Genomic DNA, 20,185 nt, shown 5'->3' with positions numbered 1-20,185 from the left:
ATAACATTAAATGTTAGAAATTTATTTTCACCAAGACACTAGTAACAGTTGCTCGTAAATCACCAGGTTATTACTTAGTTGCAGGCAACACGGTGGCTCAATGGTTAGCACTGCTGCCTCACAGCAGCAGAGATCGGGGTTCAATTCCAGCCTCGGGCAACTATCTGCGTTGAGTTTGCACGTTCTCCCCATATCTGTGTGGGTTTTCTCCAGGTGCTCTGGTTTCCTCTCACACTGCAAAGATGTGTGGGTTAGGGCAGATTGGCCGTGGGAAATGTGAGGTTATGGGGGAATAGCTTTGGCCAGAGTGTTGTCCTCTAGGTAGGATGTTCTTCAAAGAGTTGGTGCAGATGCAATGGGCTGAATGACCTCTGTCTGCACTGTTGGGATTCTGTGTTTGGTTTGGAAATTGAGCAATGCCATACCAATGATACCTGTGACTGTGTCTAATACATGAGTCAAGCCTAAACTATCATTATCTGTCCATGAGATGCTTTGTCTTACAGTCTTAAGAATTGTAACAAGTAAACCCAATAAACAATCGTGTGTACCTTTCATAATTTACATGTAATTGACAGATCCATTCAATTTTGAAAGGTACGTTTTGATCTTCCTCTGTCTTACTTCAAGACAAAGAGGGAGTCGCCAGTACCCCCTGCTGAAGGCTTCTTTTAAACATACTGTCAATTCCACCAGCTAACTATGAAGCTGTGGTTGATTGGACACTCCCCAAATATCTGACTACATGTGTGACAGTTGCCTCATAGATCGAAGTAAAACTTTAACAGAACAGAGTACAGTACAAACAACACTAGACTTCATTGTTTGGAATCAGGAAATGCACGAGTGAAGTTCTAATCAGACCTGTTGCATTTCTTCTTGCTTCTGCATAGTTTTATTTCTAAATAAACCAGATTTGTAACTGTAGCCTGAGAATTACTACATGTCAGAGAAATATATATCCTTCAGTCAGTGAGGTTTGATGTTGCTGCTTCCAACAGACACGCCATATAAGTTAAATATAAGCCAAGAGGACGCCACCTGCCAGATTACTTTATGCATCAGACATGCTTTGGTTCATAGCAATTTACAGGTGTGCCTTTGTAAAAAGGCATGATAAATTCATATTGTAGCACATGACAAATTGTAATACCCAACACCGACAATACATGTTATAGTGCAACCTTCCAACAACCATAAAACAGAAATGAAGACTTGCTCATATTTTGTGCCTCACTTTGGTATGTGATGAGGGTTAGTTTAATTAAAACATTAGCAATTTTAATCACATATGTTCCAACGTCCTGGTGAGAAGATGAATGCACCTTGGTGGCTGGTTGGTTGATGAAATGTTGAAGTCCTAGTTTGCACCATGGGGAATCTTTGCCATCACCAGAAGTGCAGACGAGACAACGATTCATCCTAAGATTTATTAATAAATGCAGAACGTGGTCGTAATGTTCTGGAGGATCAGCTTCAATCACACCTTCAGATCTCGGAGTGAGTCTTGAACCCTGAATCTCTGGCTCTGCAGAAGAGATTGATATGGACTCACCAAATCAGGGCAAATGTAGAGCAGCAAGGAAGAAACAGAGACTTGCACTTATATACCACTTTTCACAAATTCCAAAGTACAAAGTAAATCACATGAGATTCTAAATATCTCCTGGACCTCAATGAAAGGTGACAAATCATTACATAGAACACAAATGGATTTGTTGGAACCTCACAGGAAACTTCATTAAATAGTATTATCACAACAATAATGATAAAATGTGACGTGCTCAGTCCTGAGATGTAGAAGAGCAGAATGAATTATGGAATAGGCCAGTACAGCATGAAGCCATTCAGCTCATATCTTTTCTGTAGCAGCATTTATCTTCATATAAATGATCAAGTCCAACTCTTCTGAATATTCTTTTAAATAACCATAATTCCCTTTTAAAACAGATGATGGATTCATTCTCAACATGAGTTTGTCTTTAGAGGTTTTACACTTATCAGCCTTTCTGTCAAACGATTATTTTTTCTTACCTTCCCCATTAGATCTTTTGAAGACCATCTGAAGTTTGTGCCTCCTTGTCGTGGTCATACAAAACTAGAAGTTAATTGTGTCTTCTTCAATAAGACCAATCTCTGCTTCTGTGTCTCATTGGATCTTCAGACTGGAGAAGGACATATGCCTTAACTTAAAAAAAAGCAAGATCTAACAGCATGGTCCCTGGACCGTGCTCTTCCATTTAATAAATAGCTGATCTTCTACCTTAACTGCACCACCCTCCCTCAGATTTTCCTACAAGGCTCAACCATTTGATCACCCAAAGATATATTGCTGCCTTGTCTTGAATTTAATGAATGACTTAGCACCCACTGATCAGTGGAGTAGTCAATCTCAAAGATCCATAACCTTCAGTGAAGAAATTTCCCCTTATATCAGTTGTCTCCTTATTCCTGAGACTGTGAACTTGTGTTCTAGAGTCTATGGCCAAGAGGAAAACAGTCTTTCAGTATCTATCCGCCAAACCCTCTAATAACTATTTTTGTTTCAATGACATTTGCCACCTTTCTAAAATGCAGAGACCCTCACTACCAATTTTCCTCTCATTGCCTCTCCCCATAGTCATGTTGTCCATAAGACATAAGAACAGAAGTAGACCATTCAGCCCATTCATACTGTTTTGCCTTCTATTGCTTCCTACTTCCTTTGCCAGCTCTTAATTGGACAATCCCATCAGGTCAAGGGTAATATCTAATGAGCTCCTTCCCATACCTCACCCCACCTCAAAACAGGTCAACCAGTGATATAGGAAGATGACACGGTCATGTCACATTAGGACACTGCAGACAATAACAGTTGCTTTGTGCTTCTCACGTAGCATTTGTGCTTTATTCCAATCATCATGAGTCCATGTGCTCCCAGTTTTGGTCTATTAAAATGTCTTTCCGAATCTTGTGCTTCTTGTGAGGAATGCAATGTTGGGGAATGGAATACATTTCAACAACTCACATCATGACCAAACACACACATTAACCTTCTACACGGCTCAAACAATTAGATTCAGCGCAGCCTGTGTGTGTGGCTGTGATCCTTTCCAAATCCCATCCATTTGTTGATCACCCAATGATTTGTTCAAGGATGTGGATGAGAGAGCCCATCTCATGTCACAAAGGGGTCTTAGTTTGTGGCATTGGATGTTATCAGTATGACCAGTGTCTAGATTGCTCCATCACTTGGTTTTTACTTTTAAAGAAAGGCAGACAAACTAAGGATCAAAGGCCCATTGTAGCATTGCTACTACTCCTCCAAGTCTTGGCAAAGATAAAAGTATAATGGGAAAAGAGTATCTACTGTAGACTATAAAAAGAATAGGAAGACTGAAGAAGTGACTTTATTGATCTCAATCTGGAGAGTAAATTTCAGCCCAGGATTCCTGCTCTGATTGCCATGTCAGTGGCCAAGATTTCTATAGATGTGTCAAGATAGCAAGACTAGTTTTGAAGGACCTGCAAATAGTCAGAGCAAATGGGGAAAGCTTGGGATCTCAGGATTAGTTAGACAGCTCTTTCAAATGAGCCAGCCCAGGGTGACAAAATGAAAGGCCATTCGACCAAAGTCGGCTTTACACGTGAAGGGGAGATTCACAGTTTCAAAAAAAAAATGCCTGAAAAAAATAACTCAACTAACCCCATATCTCTTACTGCCTTCAGCTTTCAAAGGAGTGAATGCTAGCAGTTGAACTGATTAGTCTTGATGGTAATATCATGAGGATGTGATTGAGTAGGAGGGATAATGAATTTTGCAATGAAAGAAGGGAACTCAGAGGAGCAATGACCTTGACTCAACTCCCTCTTGTGACTCTAAATCTGGCAAAGAATCCAGGGACTGAAAACGCACAGATGATTTCAGGCGTGTTCCAGGGAAACTGACGGACTTGGAGAAATACCTTTCCCTGAGGGCACTCATTGGCAGGTTGGGGCCATTGTGCGTCTGATTTTGACTTCTCTCCTGTGCTTCGAGTTCTCTGGCACTGCACAGTGGCGTTTTGGACCTTGTGGTGTTGCCAAACTTGGAATAATCAACCGAGTACCTTCCCTCTTCTTCCGTCACAATCGACACAAATCTGTGGCCCCAAAGTATCTCCTCCGGCAAATAGGATGTCCTCGCCTGGGTGGTGATGCCGGTGGTCTCCACCACCCCTTCAAGGATGACCACTACCTCAAGGTCCTCTTGTTGGAGGCCAGCTGCTGATAAGTCATAGAGCGGGCTCTTCTTATCAATGGTGTGACTAATGATGAGGGGAGAAACCAAGAAGATCGCATTGATACCAACTGGGTTCTCCACTTGGATGTCAATCTGCGAGATGGGGATAACCTCGCCTTCCTGAGTGGTGGTCTTCTTAACCAGTTGCATTTGGATAGTGGCACTAATGATCATACTCTTTCTCAAGTCCCCCACCCGGAACATAAAGCACAATTTCTTATTTCTCTGAGCGATTACTGCATACTTGCTGAAAATGATGGTTTCTGCTCTTCGGTTGGCCTGGGCAGTCTTCATGAAGATGCAGCCCAGCATGACTGCATTGACAATGAGGCCCGAGATGTTCTGGATGATCAGGACTGTGATAGCCAAGGGGCATTCCTCGGTCACCATTCTGCCTCCAAACCCGATGGTCACCTGGACCTCGATGGAGAAGAGGAAGGCGGATGCGAATGATGTGATGCTGGTGATGCAGGGAACAATATTGTCCTGATGGGTGTCCAGGTCACCATGGGCGAAGGCAATGAGCCACCAAAGCATCGCGAAAAGCATCCAACTGCATAGGAAGGACATCGTGAAGATCACAAGCGTGTAAGGCCACTTGAGGTCCACCAAAGTAGTGAAGACATCTTGAAGGAAGCGGCCTTGCTCACGGATGTTCTTGTGAGCCACATTGCAGCCTCCATTCTTGGTGATAAAGCGAGCTTTCCTGGACTTGGTTTGGTAGTGAGGCTGAGAGAGGTCATCTTCCACCAGCCTGGTCAATAAATACTCTTCTGGAATGATTCCCTTTCTCGCCAACATTGTCCTTGTGCCTGTGGGACCATAACAAACAGAAACAAGAGTTAATATCTTCACTGCCTTAATGCAAATTGAGATCTAGTCATTGGGCTATTTTGTCTATGGCCACTTTTGTCTCGCCATGTTGTAAATGTGTGTGCCAAGCAGCCGTACATTTTTATTTCTCTTGTAATTTCCTCCTCTGCCCCATCAATTGTCTCTTCCCCAAGCTCAAATGGTGTCCAGTGTCTCACTGAGGATGGCAAAGACCACATGGTGCTAAGCTATTTCAATATGAGACCATCATGACTGTTGCAATCAGCTCATGGGCGGCCCGGTGTCACAGTGGTTAGCACTGCTGCCTCACAGCGCCAGAGACCCGGGTTCAGTTCCCGCCTCAGGCGACTGACTGTGTGGAGTTTGCACGTTCTCCCCGTGTCTGCGTGGGTTTCCTCCGGGTGCTCCGGTTTCCTCCCACAGTCCAAAAGATGTGCAGGGTCAGGTGAATTGGCCATGCTAAATTGCCCGTAGTGTTAGGTAAGGGGTAAATGTAGGGGAATGGGTGGGCTGCGCTTCGGCGGGTCGGTGTGGACTTGTTGGGCCGAAGGGCCTGTTTCCACACTATAAGTCTAATCTAATCTAATCTCATGTCTTGGATGACCATCCAGTTGATTCTCTTGCCCTTTTTTCACCTCAGACTCTTCAGATTTAGAGAATTCTATCATTGCCACCCCATTGTAATCAACATTTCCTGAATGACAGATGAAGCCAGAGACCAAAAACTAAGCTTGCTTTTTTTTCCCTTTTTTTTCACTCAAGAGCCAGCTCTCAGTGAACAGAACCTCAAAACAGTCCTGTTTATTTTTTTACCCTTTTTCTTTAGGATGTCTGACACTCCTTTTAAGCTTGCATTTTTATAGCACCTTCCCAAATCTCAAATGAACCAAAATGCTTCATTGCCAATTAGCTACTTCGGACTGTGGTCTCTGTTGCAACGTAGGAAGCGTGGCAGTCAATTTATGCAGAGGAAGATCCCAAAATAGCAGAGATAAATGTCCAGTTCATTCTGATAAAACTCTTTTGACACGGGATTAGTGTGGAGGACAGCTTTTCAAAACTTTCAGGTACTCGGAAGCAATGATGAACTGTGGGGTAGAGTGAGGGATCTCAAGAGGAAGCAGATAAGTTGGCTGTAATGGGTGGACAACTAGGCATGAAACAGAAAGAGCAAAGTGTGAAGAGATTCACTTTGGGGAGAAAAATAAAGAGAGAACAATGCAAAAATAAAGGGAAATATTTAAAAAGGAGTCACAGAAGTAGAGGGACTAGTGATTTATATGCACACAAATCACTGAAGGTAGAGCACAGGTTGAGAGAAAGTGATGAAGAAAGCCCACAGGTCAAAGACCTTCTAAATGGAGACATGAAATAGGAAAACAAGGGAATATAACAAACCTTTTCCGAATCCTGGTTTAAACCACAACTGGAAGATAGTGTACATTGCTGGTCATCACACTTAAAGGAAGGATATAAAGTCTTTATAGAGAGTTCATAAAAATTCACAAGGTGGGTCATGGACGTGAGGATAGAAGATGGGATTGTTCAACTTGGAGAAAAGACTTTTGAGCGATTTAGTAGATCTGCTGAAAACCATGAAGGGGCTGGATGGGATTGTTAGGGAGAAACTGTTGTCATTAGCACAGGGCTGATACCAATTTAAAAGGGTGACTGGCAAAAGAAACAAGTGACATAAGGAAAAAGGTTTATACACGTTGGGTATTTTAGGGTCTGGAATGGACTGGATGTGGGGTGAAGGCGAGGTCACAGGGGATTGTGGGATTGGTGAATCTAGATGCTTGATGGGGTGAATGTCCTCCTGCTGTGCTTCAATCATTTTACACAAATGAGAAGAGGTTGGCCATTTGACAAGATCATGGCTGATCGAAATATTGTCTTTATTTTTCTGTCTACCCCCATGCCATTAGTCAAGACATTATCCAACTCAGCCTTAAAGATATTTGATGGTTCCGCCTCCAGCACTTTCTAAGGAAGAGAATTCCACTAATCCCAACCCTCAGAGAAAGAATGTCTCCACACCTTTGTCTCAAATAGGAGATCTCATTACTCCATGATAAACTGTTGCCAAAATACTGACTGAGGATAAATATTGGCCAAGACCCTGGAGAGAGTTCGCCTTCAACTCTTCAGTTGTGGCTATTGGGGCTTTTGTATCCACCTGCCAAGATAGTTTATTATCTCATCCAAAAGTTCACATCTCCAACAACGCTGCACACCCTCAACACTGCGTCAATGTTTAGACTTTGTAATCATGTCTGTCATGGGACTTTAATGTCTAACACAGGAACAAGAGAGAGTGCTACCACCAGTGGTTCAGGAAAACTCCAACAAATTTATTAGAGTTCAACCAATTTATAGGCATTATTTGAATAATTAACATGTACTGTGGATAAAGGGGAGCTAGTAGATAGACTCCCATATCACCATGTGATGAAATATGATTAAGAGCTAACATTGACATGGATAGGACATTGGCAAGTTAGCAGGTAACACTATGTATAGGGCTAGTGTTTTTTGCTGAATCAAACAGAAATAACTGGAGAAACTCTGTAGGTCAGCACAGTGGTTCAGTAGTTAGCACTGCTGCCTCACAGCACCAAGCACCCAGGCTCGATCCCACCCTCGGGCGACTTTCTGTGTGGAGTTTGCACATTCTCCCTGTATCTGTGTGGCTTTCCTCTGATTACTCCGCTTTCCTCCCACAGTCCAAAGCAGTGCAGGTTAGGGTGAATTAGCCATGCTAAATTGCCTATAGTGTCTAGGGATGTGTAGCTAGGTGGGTTAGCCTTGGGAAATGCAGTGTTACAAGGATAGGGTAGAGATTGGGTCTGGCTGGGATGCTCTTCAGAGGGTTGGTGGTGGACTCAATGGGCCGAAGGGCCTGCTTCCACAATATACAGTCATTCCCTGTACCCACAGGGGTTACGTTCCAAGACATACTGCAGAAGCCTGTAACAGCAACTAGAAGTGAACCCATTTATTTAAATGGGATAATTTGCAGCCCCCGGTCCCTGGTTCCGGAATGTTCCATATAATATGTTCGGGCCGTGGTAAATTGGGGGTAACTGAAACCGCGGAAACCAACTCCACCGATAGGCAGTCACTCTGTATTCTAAGTCTGACAGCATTGATGGAGAGAAAAACAGAATTAATGTTTCTCTACTGATGCTGCCAGACCTTATGAGTTTCTCCAGCAATTTCCATCTTTGTTTCAGATCTCCAGCATCTGCAATTCTCTGTATAATTTTTGGGTATTTTTCTATTGGCCAGATGTAATAAATGGCGTGGCATAGGGATGAGTGCTTTTTACGGTTTATACAAGTTACTTGAAAGAACCAAAGGTGCAATTGCTAAATTTGCTGATGACACAAAAATGGGGGGGCAAACAAGTTGTGAGGAGGATATAAGAATTTAGACGTAGGTTAAGTGTGTGGGCAACGATCTGGCAAATGGAGTATAGTGTAGGAAAATTTCCCGATTTGGCATGAAGAATTAAAACGTTCATTATCCAAATGGTGATAGATTGCAGAGTCTGGGATGGAGAGGAATGTGAGCTATAGGGAGAAGCTGAACAGGCTAGGGCTAATTCCCCCCCACAGGGACAGAGGCTGAGGGGTGACCTTATAGAGGTTTATAAAATCATGAGGTGCATACATAGGGCAAATATACAAGGTATTTTCCCTGGGGTGGGAGAGTCCAGAACTAGAGGGCATAGGTTTAATGTGAAAGGGGAAAGATTTAAAAGGGACCTAAGGGGCAACTTTTCCACGCAGAGGGTGGTGAGTGTATGCCAGAGGAAGTGGTGGAGTCCGGTACAATTACAACATTTAATAGGCATCTGGATAGGTATATGAATAGGTAGGGTTTAGAGGGATATGGGCCAGATGCTGGCAAATGGGACTACGTTAGTTTAGGAATGGACGAGTTGGACTAAAGGGTCTGTTTCTGTGCTATGACTAATGCTTGAACATCAAAAGCACAGCAAGTGCAGAGTGTTATTGTTCATTGGGAGGAGACTGGATTACAAAACTATGCTTCATTTAAACAAGGCACTGATGAAATTCCATTTTGACTCCCATGTACATGATTAGTCTCCCGATAAAGAAGGATATAAATGCATTGGTAGCAGTTCAGAGAAGGTATGGCAGACTCATCCCTGGAATGGACAAATAGTCTTTTAGGAAAGATTGTACAGGTCAGGCTAGTAACTACTGCAGAGTAAGATTGATGCACACAAGATCCAGAGAGGTCTTGACAGACGGATGCCGAAAAGACGTTTGTCTTGTGGGAGAATCTAAAACTAGGGGTCACCACTTAAAAATAACAGTAACTAACAAGCTCTGCTGTGTATGTCCAAAATTTCTCTTAAGTTTTAATTAAGATAATGTCTTCAATTCCTGAAATGTTGTTTTTACTATGAATTATAGAAGGGCCATAATGTCTCAGGAAATTCCACAAGGACTCTTACCAATTTTTATAGGTGCACCATACAAAACGTCCTATTGATACATCACAATGTGGTCTGGCAACTTCTCTTCCCAAGACTGCAAAACCTACAGAGAGTTGTGAGCACAGCCCAGTCCATCACACCAACCAGCCTCCCATCCATTAACTCCATCTACACTTCCCGCTTCCTCAGGAAGGCAGCCAACATCCAAGACCCCTCCCAGCCCGGTTATACCCTCTTCAGTCAGATAAAATATATAACAGTTTGAATACATGTATACGAACAGATTCAAGAACAGCTTTTTCCCTGCTGTTATTAGACTTCTGAACAGATCACTCAAGTGTTAACTCTGATTGCCCTCTCTCTGCACCATCTGTGTGGCTGTAACACTATTTTGTGCTCTGCTACCCGCTGCACTTTGTATGGTACAATTTGCCTGTATTGTACACAAAACAACATTTTTCACAGTATCTCGGTACAGGCGACAACAAGTAAATAAATGCATAAAAGAGTTGATGTTCCACTTTGATTTAGCTTAGTGTATCAACAGGAATAAAAAGCAAGGGTGGCTTAAGCCTTAGAGATATCGTGGGATAATGGGATAGAGGAGGGAAAGGGACACAAAGTGCAAGATCAGCCATGAACTGTAGAATAGTTGAGCAGACTCAAGGGGCTGAATAGCCTGCTGCCACCCCTACTCCTAATTCATCTGTTTAGATGAGTCACCAGTTTTTTATTCAATAGCAAGAAGAGGCATGATACAACTTTGGGCTTTTGACCAGGTGATCTGACAGGTATTATTACTTCCCAATGACACACACATCTGAAAATAATGCTAATTTGATGACCTAGGCCAGGACCTCTCGAGTGTCAAAGAAGAAAGCATCAGATTTCAGCAATTTTAGTTCTGGTCAATCCCGTGATGCAGAGTTTGAGACTCACCTGCCACATTGCAGGAGTCCCACAGCCACATCTGGAATTGAATTGTTCTTAAAATGAGTTACTAAACAAAAATCTACTCAAACCTACCAAAACCAACAAAAAAGGTGGAAACAAAGAGGGAAGTTGGTCAATGTGAGAAATATACACCTGAGACAGATGTGAAAACAATCAGACTGGAGGTAAGCCAAGAGACAAGCTAAATTATTTATGCCACACTATATATAAAAAAACAATAATTAGAAAGTCTGGAGATAGATGCAGAGGTTTGTGTCAAAGTTCATCCCAAGCAGCCCTCCATGACATGGGACTCTGTGCTCTGCGGTCTGTTCCCTGGGACACACATCGAGATAAATGTTAACTACGCCTGGAGGACTCACTGAATAGGACTTCTATCAACTCGGTGAAAGATGCTCACTGGTTTTCTGGAGTTTTTTTGGTCTTCCAGAGCAAGGAGTTGACCCTGACTGAGTGTTGCAGACTGGCATATTCCAAGGTCCAGGACTACGTGCTGAGGGGTGCACTAAAGCCACCAAGGCACAGTGGGGAAAGACCACTGTCTGAGGTCCTTCTGCTGAATGGGAGTAGTTTCCTCCCACAGTCCTGTGCAGGTTAGGTGGATTGACCATGGTACATTGCCTCATAGTATGCAGGCTAGCCATGGTAAGTACACTGTTACAGGGACAGGGTGGGGGCTGGGTCTAGGTCTAGGAGGGCTGGTGCAGACTCAATGGGCCAAATGGCCTCTTTCTGCAGGGTAGGTATCCTGTGATTCTAAGGTGGTGGGTGAGCTGCCTTCCAAAACCACAGTCTTTGCATTGTAGTACACCCACAATACCCTTAGGGAGGGAGTTCCAGGATTTTGACCCCGCGCATTGAAGGAACGGTGATGTATTTCCAAGTCAGGATGGTGAGTAGCTTGGAGAGGAACTTGCAGCGGGGTGGTGTTCCTATGTATTTGCTGTCCTTGAACTTCTAGATGGAAGTGGTCTTGGGTTTGGAAAGGATTGCCAAAGGAGCTTTGTTGAGATATTAAAGTGCATTCTATAGATGGTCAACTGTGCATCTACAGTTGTGGTGGAGAGAGTTAGATACATGCTAATCAAGTGAATTTCTTTGTCCTCAATGGTGTTGAGTTTCTTTAATATAATGGATATTGGATGAATGCCTTGGCCAGTGTAAGACTCGTCAGTGTGTGTTGAGCTCCCTTTATAGGTCAAGTGCCCTTGACTGGCAGAGTGTCAAATCTGCCCGTACACGCACTGTCGGACATTTTTCAGCTACTGCCCAACAGAAAGCACAGGGAGACATCAGGTGAAAACAGGATTGAGACAGCCAGCAACGACCTACGTAGTTGAATAGCCCACAACCCAATGGCCGCAGTTCACACTGAAGGAGTAGGCATTTGAAGGAGCAGGGCTGGAGGTGGCCTGAATCACAAAAGGCTAACAAAAAATTGTAACAGCTAATTGGGAAGGAAAGTGGGGTGTTAGCCATTAATTCAAAGGGAATGGAGTATTGAACAAAAAAAGGCTGGCAACTTGCTCTCCAGGAAAGAAAAAGACGGAGAAAAATAGATATTGAGACCACTGTCACATAACAATGTAAAGTACCACATGCAGGGCTCATGCTTACTAACAGACAGTGTCTCCACTAAACAATCCTGAAATCACCACATACCACAATAAAGGGAAACAAACATTCTCACTACGTTGAGGAGATGGAGAGAAAATTCAGTCCTTGCCATCAGAACTTACAAACCGTGAACAGGTGAAGGCTGAAAAAAACGTCCTTGTTGGGGATTGAGAAACTATGATGGTGGCAGTGGGGGCTGAGGGGGATTAAAAAGAGAGGCGGGGGGGGGGAGCTCAATGGCAGGTGGACCCAGGAGAGAAGGTAACACCCAGCTGCTGTAAACCGCCACACCTTTGCCTGTAAGACAGAAGGTTGTAGAAATCAGCACTCCACAGCAAGGCTCCAAACACAACATCAATATTGACACTCCAGTGCAGAAGTGAAGGAGCCCTGTTCTGCTGTAGATGCTGTTTTTCACTATTGTCATAGAGCCAGACTCATGGAGTCATACAGCACAGGAACAGATGCTTCAGTCCAACTCATCCACACCAACCAAGCTTTCCCAAACTAATTTAGTCCCATTTGCCTGCATTTGGCCCATATTCCTCAAACCCCTTCTTATTCATGTACCTGTCCAAATGTCTTCTAACTGTACCTGCACCTGCCACTTCCTCTGGCGGCTCATTCCACATACAAACCGCCCTCTGTGTGGCAAAAGTTGCCCCGCAGATCCCATTTAATACTTTCTCCTCTCATCTTAAAAATATGCCCTCTAGTTTTGAACTCTCCCACCCTAGGGAAAAGGCCTTTGCTATTCACTTTATCCATGCCCCTCGTGATTTTATGAATCACCGCAAAGTCATTCCTTGACCTCCTACACTGCTCTCTCATTACAGAGAGTGACAACTGGTGATGGTTTAACCCAAGGGTCACAGTGCCTCAGGCGAGGGGAGGGGTTGAGAAGGTGGGACCTTTACGGTGACCTCAGCCGGCAGCAGAACTGAAGCCACTCTGTACGTGTTTGTCTGTATTGCAAACCAGCCATCCAGGCAACTGAGCTAACTGAGGAACCATTTACAATATAGACGGGGGAAGATGGGGGACACAAACAGAAATTGCTGGAAAAGCTCAGCAGGTATGGCAGCCTCTGTGGAGAGAATTTAGAGTTAACATTTCAAACGTGTCCTCTGCAGATTCTGCCAGACCTACTGAGCTTTTCCAGCTATTTCTGTTTTTATTTCTGATTTACAGCATCCACAGTTCTTTTCCTGTGGATGGGGGGATCCTGCCTGGTGTCCAGGCTTGGAGTCATCCTTGAATCAACATCACAAACACAGATCATTATCGCAATGCTGTATGTGGGAGCTTGCTCTGCACAAATAGGCTGCCCCATTTCCTGTATGATAACACTTGCTATAGCACTTAGAGTCATAGAGATGTACAGCACAGAAACAGACCCTTCAGTCCAACACATCCAACCAATCAAGTCCCATTTGCCAACCCTTCCTATTCATATACCCATCCAGATGCCTTTTAAATGTTGCAATTGTACCAACCTCAACCACTTCCTCTGGCAGCTCATTCCACACACGTACCACCCTCTGAGTGAAAAAGTTTCCCGTTAGGTCCCTTGTAAGTCTTTCCCCTCTCACCCTAAATCTATAACCTCTAATTCTGTTCTCCCCCATTGGGATGTGGTGAAAGGGCGCAGCACAAATGCAGTTCTTCCATCCTTTCTCGTGCATCAGAACGTCACTTGAAACGTTAAAAAAAATCTAATTGTGGCTGTGTCTTCCTAACCCAGCCACCAGCTGAAGCAGTCACAAGCTTACCTGAGTAAACATAGGATGCACTCGCTGTAAAATAGCCTCGAACGCCCCTTTATCTTGTTGCAAAATTCTGTGGACGCACAATAAAAGGTCCAGAAACCGGAACACTTACTGACCTTGGATGCAAAGGGGATTCAGATCAAGGATTGTATCCTCCCTGTGTCTTGGCTGTTCCCCCTGGAACCTAGAGGTGTGAATTGAGCATCCCCTGTCGATCAGGGACCTGGCCTGACTGGGGAGAAAAAATATTTACTGAATAGCCTGGTCCAAAAATACAAGAAAGCCTGGGGGTTGTGCTTCCAAAGAAGTAACACAAAAGAAGCAGCTGATCCATCTATTCCCATGGAAACAAGTAATAGATAGGACCTTTAAAGTGACGGCTTAAGGGCAACTGGTGGATTTTATTTTGCCGAATTGCCCTTAAAGGGGAAGTACAACATTTAAAATGCGAGATTTTCCTCATGGATTCCCAGCCTCGCTCGTTTGGCGTTTTTTTTATTTCTTTAAAATTGCTGACAAAGTGGAGCCTCCAAAAATCGCTTCTTCACAGAATTCTAAAGATTTGCAGGAAGGTTAGGCATTACTATAATATTCTCTCATCTGTGTATTCTCCAGGAGGCGCCAGATCATTGTCCCCAACCTAGCTTTCTGTTACCGACGCTTCATGAATGGGCCAGCTCAGAAAGACGCCATTCAGCCCATTATAGCTGTGCTAGCTCCTATCCAAACATACCCTGTTTTGTTTTGTTCATAGCCCTCGAATTCCCTCACCTCTCAAAAGAATTTCTACACTGTGAAGGCAGGTCAAAATAGTTCTGCTGACCCTATATTGGCATGTTGCTGACAGTATGGGACAAATTTCTTGTGCCAATATAACTAAGCTCATAATTTCTAGGCTTTGTCTTTTGTTTGGATTTTTCATCAAACCCCTAGAGTGTGGAAACAGGTCACTCACCCATCAAGTTCATACTGACCCTCCAAACAGTGTCACACCCAGACCCATACCCTTGCCCTATTCCTATATTACCCATGGCCTGCCCATCCCTGGACACTATGGAGCAATTTCCCATGGCCAACCCACCCTGACCTGCACATCTTTGGATTGTGGGAGGAAACCCACACAGACACGGGGGAGAATGTGCAAACTCCACACAGACAGTTGCCCAAGGATGGGATTTGAGTTTGTGTCCCTAGCACTGTGAGGCAGCAGTGCTAACCACTGGGCCACTGCATCACCCCTCTGTTCATAATTTCCTCTTGAATATCATAATTTTTAAAATCTGCTTCCACTGACCTTTTCAAACTACACACTCCAGATTGTAACCACTCACCATTGTAGAAAATGGATTTCCCCCACACCTTCCCGTTGTCCCCTTTACATTCTCCGAGTCAAGCGAAGGTGATACTTTAAAATGTCTGCTCCATCTTTGTTCCACGTTCCTGAAGAAGGGCTTATGCCTGAAATGTGGACCCTCCTGCTCCTCGGATGCTGCCAGACCTGCTGTGCTTTTCCAGCTCTTTTTGTCTGTCTGTTCTCAAACCCATTCATCCAAACCATGCAATCTTTTATTGAGAAGGACAACACAGATTTAATGAAACATTCCCATAATCTGTTTGTCTTTTCTCCTGAAACAAACAAAAACAGAAATTGCTGGAGAAGCTCAGCAGGTCTGGCAGCATCTCTGGACAGAGAAACAGAGTTAACATTTCATGTCCAATGACCTTGCTTTCTCTTCACAGATGCTGCCAGCCCTGCTGATTTTTTTCCAGCAATTTTGGTTCTTGTTTGTTTCACGGTGGCTCAGTGGTTAGCACTGCTGCCTCATAGCACCAGGGACCTGAGTTCGATTCCTACATCAGGCAACTGTCGGTGTTGAATTTGCACATTTTCCTCATGGGTTTCCTCCCAAAATCCTGGATACAGAACTGGCTCAAAGGTAGAAGACAGAGGGTGGTGGTGGAGGGTTGTTTTTCAGACTGGAGGCTTGTGACCAGTGGAGTGCCACAAGGATCGGTGCTGGGTCCTCTACTTTTTGTAATTTACATAAATGATTTGGATGTGAGCATAAGAGGTACAGTTAGTAAGTTTGCAGATGACACCAAAATTGGAGGTGGAGTGGACAGTGATGAGCGTTAGCTCAGATTACAACAGGATCTGGACCAGATGGGCCAATGGGCTGAGAAGTAGCAGATGGAGTTTGATTCAGATAAATGCGAGGTGCTGCTTTTTGGGAAAGCAAAACATAGCAGGACTTATACACTTAAAGGTAAGGTCCTAGGGAGTGTTGCTGAACAGAGACCTTGGAGTGTAGGTTCATAGCTCCTTGAACGTGGAGTTGCAGTAGATAGGATAGTGAAGAAGGCATTTGGTATGCTTTCCTTTATTGGTCAGAGTATTGAGTACAGGAGTTGGGGGGTCATGTTGCGGCTGTACAGGACATTGGTTAGGCCACTGTTGGAATATTGCGTGCAATTCTGGTCTCCTTCCTATCGGAAAGATGTTGTGAACCTTGAAAGGGTTCAGAAAAGATTTACAAGGATGTTGCAAGGGTTGGAGGATCTGAGCTACAGGGAGAGGCTGAACAGGCTGGGGCTGTTTTCCCTGGAGTGTCGGAGGCTGAGGGGTGACCTTATAGAGGTTTACAAAATTATGAGGAGCATGGATAGGATAAATAGACAAAGTCTTTTCCCTGGGGTCGGGGAGTCCAGAACTAGAGGGCATAGGTTTAGGGTGAGAGGGGAAAGATATAAAAGAGACCTAAGGGGCAACTTTTTCACACAGAGGGTGGTACGTGTATGGAATGAGCTGCCAGAGGAATGTGGTGGAGGCTGGTACAATTGCAACATTTAAGAGGCATTTGGATGGGTATATGAATAGGAAGGGTTTGGAGGGATATGGGGCAGGTGCTGGCAGGTGGGACTAGATAGGGTTGGGATATCTGGTCGGCATGGACAGGTTGGACTGAAGGGTCTGTTTCCATGCTGTACATCTCTATGACTCTATATGCAGGTTAGGGTGGATTGGCTATGCTAAATTGCCCATCCTGTTTGGTGCATTAGGCAGGGGTGAATTTAGGGTAGGCAAATGGGTCTGGGTGGGTTACTCTTCTGGAAATCAGTGTGGACTTGTTGGGCCAAAGGGCCTGTTTCCATACTGTAGGCAATCTAATCTAACCTCCAGTTTTATTGTTTTATCTTAGTGCCTTTTCTGGTTGCCCTGAAGTTTGGGTTTCCATGAGATTGGGTCCACACTTACAGGCAACATACTGCAGTGGTTTGTGATGGAGAGGGTGCAGAGGAGGTTCACTCACTTGATTCTGGAGTTGAGAGGGTTGGCTGATGAGGAGAGCCTGACTATACAAACTGAAAAGAGCATAGACCCATGGTCTGGGGTTTGCTTGTGGAATCCATCTGTGTGACTTAATTGGAGTTTAAGTGCACCTATTCTTTTGGAACTTGACATAAAATTCAAGATATTGCAACCAATATCCACCCAGATTTTTGGAGATTCTTTCAGACTAATAGCATTTTTACGGGTTTAAGAGGGAGATTGTATAATTTGCTCACTAAAGAGTATTTGAAGAATGAAGAGCCTTTTCATTAGTTGTGTGGCTTCTAATTATCACAGCTGATTCATTACAGGATTAGACTGGGTTCACATCCATAAGTTTAGCAATGCTGTGAAGTAATTTCTCTAACACAATAGCGTTAAAGCATTTTTTCCCGTACAGATGCTCGGTCGAGGTGTGACCCATGTTAATGAAACGTTCAACAGTCCCCTCCCCACTCAACCCCTATCCTCCCAAGACAGGCCTTGTGACCCCAGAAACAGCTGCATTACCTTTACAACATCAACTTACATTCACACAGTGTCTTTATGCCCAAAATGCTGGACAAGCATGACTATCATACAAAGCAAGCCCACATAAAGGAGACTTGGTCAAAGATCTATATTTGAGGAGGATCATAATGGTGACAGAGAAGCGAAGAAGGATTTTCAGAGCTTAGGGCCTTGACACTCGAAGACAATGATCACTAATGGTGGAACAGTAAATATTTCTTTAACAGAAACGCAGGAGTGTGGTAGAAATACTTCACACTGAGTAGACAGTGTTGGTGTTGAATACACCCTCAATTGTGGCTTTTGTACTTGCAGTACCATGTGAGCCCTAGTGGGGGTAGTAATGGGCTCCACTGTGGTGGCGCCATCTGTAAGAACAATATGGCATTGCACCCTGGATTGGCAAGCAATTGGCAACATACACAAGATCCATAAAATAAAAATAGACTTTGAGTTTGAATTGGATTGATTGATGTCACATGTACTGAGATACAGTGAAATGTGTTGTTTTATGTGCTATACAGGCAGATTGTACAATACAAAATGCATCAGGGTAGCAGAACCGAGTGCAGTGTTATAGCCGCACAGAAGGTGCAGAGAGAGACAGAGATCAGAATTAATATTTTTGGGGTCCATTCAGAAGTCTGAAAAAAGCGGGGGAGAAGCTGTTCTTGAATCTATGTGTACATGTATCCAAACTCCTATATCTTCCGTCTGACGGTAGAGGGTGGAAGAGAGTATAACCAGGATGGGAGGGGTGTTTGATTATATTGATTGCTCTCCCAAGGCAGCGGGAAGTATAGACGGAGTCAATGGAAGGAAAGCTGGTTTGTGTGATGGGCTGGGCTGTGCTCAGGACTCTAGTCTTTTGCGCTCTTGGGCACAGCAATTGCCATACTACGCTGTGATGCATCCAGGTAGGATGCTTTCTATGGTACATTGATAAAAATTTGTGAGCACCTTTATGGACATGCCAAATTTCCCCAGGCACTTGAGGAAGTAGTGATATTATTGTGTTTTCTTGACCATCACAACAATATGGGTGGACCAGGATAGGTTGCTGGTAATCATCACTTCCACCAACTTGACCTGTTTGACTATCTCCACCTCAGTCCCCCCATTGATGCAAACAAGGGGCATGCCTTCCATTCCACTTCCTGAAGTCAACTACCAGCTCCTTCATTTTGCTGATATTGATGGAGAGATTGGTGCTTTTACATCATGCTGCTAAACACTATCTCTTTTCTATACTGTTTCTATTTTTTGAGATCCACTCCACATGGGCAGTGTCATCAACAAACCTAGGAATGGAATTGGAGTGGAATTGGGACACACACTCACGAGTGTATAAGGAGTATAGTAAGGGGCTGAGTACACAGTCTTGTGGGTCACTGGTGTTCAGGATTATGATGCAGGACGTGTTGTCACCTATTCTTACTGATTGCAGTCTGTGGGTCAGGAATTTGAGGATCTCGTTACAGAGCGGGGAGCTGAGATCTTGGTATCAAAATTTTGAGATGAGTTTGTATGGAATTATAGTGTTGAAGGCAGAATTGTAGGCAATAAGTAGGAGCCTGATGTAGGTATCCCTATTATCCAGACATCCCAGGGATGAGTATAGCGCCAGGGAAATGGAGTCTGCTGTGGACCTGTTGCTCCAGGAGGCAAATTGCAAAGGATCAAGGCAATCTGGGAGGCTGGACTTGAGGTAAGACTCTTCAGAGTTATGGAGGTCAGAGCCACCAGACGGTAGTCATTGAGCAACACTGCATGATTTTTCTTTGGCACCGGGATGATGATGGTCTTTTTGAAGCAAGTGGGGAACACAGATTATAGTAGGAAGTGGTTAAAGATGTCCACTAATATTCCCACCAGCTGGTCCACAATAGGATCTGAGTGAATGGCTGGGGACTCCCTCAGTGCAGTCTCGATGGACTGAATTGCCTCTATCTGCACTGTAGGGATTGTACAAAAGCCATGAAGTGCTCATAGAATAGCGGTCGACTCTATAAGGAGGTGTTTGTAGAGCTGAAACAGGATTTATGCCCCCAATCCCAAAGTATGAGGGCTAGAAATTAGGACCGCTGTTCCATCAGATTATTTCCTATTTGAAGATCGTGGTGCTGGAAAAGAACAACCGGTCAGGCAGCATCCGAAGAGCAGGAGAGTCGACGTTTTGGGCATAAGCCCTTCATCAGGAATGAGGCCCGTGGGCCATAGGGGCTGAGAGATAAATGGGAAGGGGTGTGGCTGGGGGGGGGGGGAAGGTAGCTGAGAATGCGGACAAAAGTGATAGGTCAGAGAGGAGGGTGGAGGTGCTGAGTTGGAAATTTGGGACTGGGATGGGGGGGGATGGATGGGGAAACTGGTGAAATCCACATTGATCCCATATGGTTGAAGTGTCCCAAGGCGGAAGATGAGGCGTTCTTCCTCCAGGC

At 44.2% G+C, this 20,185-nt stretch overlaps 1 protein-coding gene across 3 annotated transcripts; it reads right to left on the bottom strand.

The window, feature by feature from the left end:
- Nucleotides 1-929: 929 nt before the first annotated feature.
- Nucleotides 930-14,244, bottom strand: LOC140489381 (ATP-sensitive inward rectifier potassium channel 11-like). 3 transcript variants are annotated; one of them, XM_072588881.1, is made up of 3 exons: nt 13,910-14,244; nt 3,945-5,073; nt 930-1,528 (listed from the first exon to the last, which is right to left on the bottom strand). In XM_072588881.1, the coding sequence occupies exons 2-3, from the start codon at nt 5,060-5,062 to the stop codon at nt 1,489-1,491; spliced, it is 1,158 nt and encodes a 385-aa protein (XP_072444982.1). In that variant the 5' UTR covers nt 5,063-5,073; nt 13,910-14,244; the 3' UTR covers nt 930-1,488. The 3 variants fall into 3 exon arrangements, with proteins under 3 accessions (XP_072444982.1, XP_072444980.1, XP_072444981.1); XM_072588879.1 differs by having other exon boundaries at nt 930-5,073; XM_072588880.1 differs by having other exon boundaries at nt 930-5,073; nt 14,023-14,244.
- Nucleotides 14,245-20,185: the final 5,941 nt, after the last annotated feature.

Source organism: Chiloscyllium punctatum, chromosome 18 (assembly GCF_047496795.1).
Source record: "Chiloscyllium punctatum isolate Juve2018m chromosome 18, sChiPun1.3, whole genome shotgun sequence".
Lineage (NCBI taxonomy): Eukaryota > Metazoa > Chordata > Chondrichthyes > Orectolobiformes > Hemiscylliidae > Chiloscyllium > Chiloscyllium punctatum.
The sequence above is the reverse complement of the archived record's forward strand: the minus strand, read 5'-3'. Positions and strand labels throughout refer to the sequence as shown.

What these genes read in the sequence shown, in the direction of transcription:
- LOC140489381 (XM_072588879.1), bottom strand. Translation starts at nt 5,062, where the DNA reads ATGTTGGCGAGAAAGGGAATCATTCCAGAAGAGTATTTATTGACCAGG.